General features: G+C 39.4%; 1 protein-coding gene across 1 annotated transcript; it reads right to left on the bottom strand.

Moving 5' to 3' along the window:
• Positions 1 to 217: 217 nt before the first annotated feature.
• Positions 218 to 2,698, bottom strand: LOC133299590 (beta-galactosidase 7-like). Its single transcript, XM_061499060.1, has one exon. The coding sequence runs from the start codon at positions 2,696 to 2,698 to the stop codon at positions 218 to 220; it is 2,481 nt and encodes an 826-aa protein (XP_061355044.1).
• Between the last annotated feature and the right edge of the window lie 316 nt (positions 2,699 to 3,014).

Raw genomic sequence — 3,014 nt, 5'->3', positions numbered from 1 at the left:
GTGAGCCGTTAAATGCAAGTAAATCAATGACTAATATTTGATATAAGACTTCTTATTCTTACATTGATATAAGAATAATTGGCCCTTATTATTTAAATTTTCTATTAAAAAAAAACATAAGGGTAAATGCTAAAATTGAATAGGATATTCATCATATAATTGGAGCATATACAATGGAAATGCTTGATCTTCAATTTGATTTGGATCATATATTGCCTTAACATGCTGCTTGCACCGCAAGTCTAGCTACACCGCTATCATTATCTCTCATAAGACCATACGTTACACCAAATGCATCTTTAGTGACTTTAAAGGCACAAGTCTGTTTTCCAATGCAAGCGGCTTCCACCACAGATTGACTATCAGTAGCTTCCCAAGAGCCTTTCTGGAAAGAACCACACTTACCTTTTGGGCTTCCAAAGCTAGCAAATTGGATTTCTGAAATTACTTGTCCACCTTGGCATGAAAGCTCAAAGTCTTCACCTTCATAGACATTAGCACAAATGGTTCCTGCTGTTACTGTTTGAAATGAAACGTTTAGAGGATTTCCACCAATTTCTTCAAACAAGACCAATGTGTTATTGTCATTGTTCAAGAATGAGCGTGGCACATGGTACCACCTCTGTGATGGATTCCCACAATTCGTGTTGCATTTTTCCTTGACATATTTCCCGCGGTAGTCACACGTGTCACTACATCCATTGTTAGCAGTAATCCAAGAAGGCCAATAACGACCAATGCTGTGCCCATTCACCCAAGCATGTCCTTTACCCAAACCTTGCAAGTCCACCACCACAGGATTTGTTCCTGAAGGAGCATTGAAATCTGCCTTATACCAAGTCATTGGTTTCCCAACAGGATACGACGAATTAGTGTTCCATGATACACCAGTACGTGGTTGCAAATCGTACAAACGTTTTCTCTCACCAGTCAAACCAACCTTGTAAGACCAAAGATTGGTTGACAAATCCATAGTCACATTCTTTGCAATTAATTGAACAGGACCACCTGCAATACCTGTCTTTATCTTATCAAAACCTACGCCATAATTTGGAAGCCCAACAGTGGCACTAAGCAAAGTTATGATGTTTGTTCCTTTCTTCAAAGAAACATGTTTCTCATATGTGAATTTGTTTCCCCATTGGCTAAATTGGTATCCTGCATACCTCCTATTAACATAACCATGAAGAGTATGGCCCATAGTGTCCACGCGAAGAGTTGCATTGCTCCAAATGGAAGTATCGTTGACATCGACACTAGTCATGTACCACAAGTAGTCACTCGCATCCAAACTTAGTTCCTTCTGCTCGAGAAGTTGGTGTGCTTTGAGATTACCCTTTCCATGCATGGTGTCTTTCTTTGCCTCCGGTGTCCATGCCCAAGTGAGCCTAGCAAAAGCATCATCGTTCTTCTTCACCATCACTGAGGTTTGACTATTAACCTTTGCGGTATTGTAAACTTCTTTGTTGCAACCATCAAGAATGCTCACGGACCAAGCGGGTACAAAGTATTTTCCATTTTGTTGTAAGTCAACATTTGCATCATCTTTAGCATTTGAATTGCTTAAGAAACAAAATCTTGCCCCTGTGGCATTGGTGGTGGTGTATGTTGTTAGTGTGACTTGATTGCCAAAATCCTTATCAGTCCTTGTTCCGTTGGTGAGGATTTTTTCCCCTAATTTTATTGCTGCATGAAGCCGCTTAAGATGTCCCCATTTAGGTTGATTCAAATTCCCATACTCATCAATCGGTGCATCATAGTCATAAGAAGTTGTGATATATGGGCCTCCGGATGTGCGACCAAAGTTTGTTCCTCCGTGGTACATGTAGTAATTATTGAGTACTCCACCGCTCTGGAAAAAGCGTGCAACTGAGTAAGCCGAATCTTCAGCACTTCTATGGGGAGCCCTTTCACCCCATTTTTGGAACCATCCAATCCAATTTTCCGTGAACATTTTAGGACTTTTGGGGTTATTAGGTTGAAACCAGTCACAATAGTAACCGTTGCAAGTATTGATGATAGGCTGGGGAGCATCTTTTTGCTGACACATAATCCACGGGACACCAATATTTTGAGCTAGAGCCATTTGTGCACACCATTTGATATATGTCTTCCCTGCGTCTCCATAACCCCACATGATGTCTCCATATTCATTCTCAATTTGAGCAAGAATAATGGGTCCTCCTTGTGATGCAAACAACTTTGCTTCTTTGGCCATGTTCACAATCTTTGTAGTAAAAACTTGCATTTCGTTCTTGTAAATTGGGTTATCTGTTCTCAGCTCAATCCCTGGCATGTTGTGCAACCACAATGGATAGCCTCCATAGTTCCATTCCGCACAAACATAAGGACCAATCCTCAAAATGGCATACAAACCAGCCTCTTGGATTTGCTTGAAAAATTTGACAAAATCCAAATTTCCTGAGAAATCATACTGACGCCGAACAGGTTCATGACGATCCCAAAACACGTAAGTCTCAATAGCATCAAGACCTCCATCCTTAGCCTTTTGAATAATGTCAGGCCACATCTCCACTGTGCTTCGTGGATAATGGACTGCACCAGAAAATATGAGACGTCTTTCTCCATTAATAATGAGAGCATTTGCATCATAACTAACCTCTGCACCAAAGCATGAGTCCAAAAGAGCTACGTATACGCTCAATAAGAAAATCACAACCCAAGAAGAAGCACCCATTGTTTAACATCTACGATTATTCAATCTTAATTTGTTATTGCCACATTGAAATAAGGCACGGGATTTATATAAGAATGTTAGTTAGTTAATGAATAACTAAACTACTAAATTGAGTTCGTGACTTATATAACTGAATTAACTTTATCTACATATAAGAATAATGGATAAGCACTGCTTTAATCTTTATCCACATGCATATGCATCGGCTTATCCAATTATCTTCTAGAAGAATGATTTGTACCGGTTAAGTTTTCTTTGTAAATTTTTCATTCTGTTATATCTCTAGCTCCTTATTCTTAGAGCTAAGAATATCATA

This window comes from Gastrolobium bilobum, unplaced genomic scaffold (assembly GCF_033153095.1).
Source record: "Gastrolobium bilobum isolate Gb01-03AN ecotype WA unplaced genomic scaffold, APGP_CSIRO_Gbil_v1 utg4866, whole genome shotgun sequence".
Taxonomy (NCBI): Eukaryota; Viridiplantae; Streptophyta; class Magnoliopsida; order Fabales; family Fabaceae; genus Gastrolobium; species Gastrolobium bilobum.
The sequence above is the reverse complement of the archived record's forward strand: the minus strand, read 5'-3'. Positions and strand labels throughout refer to the sequence as shown.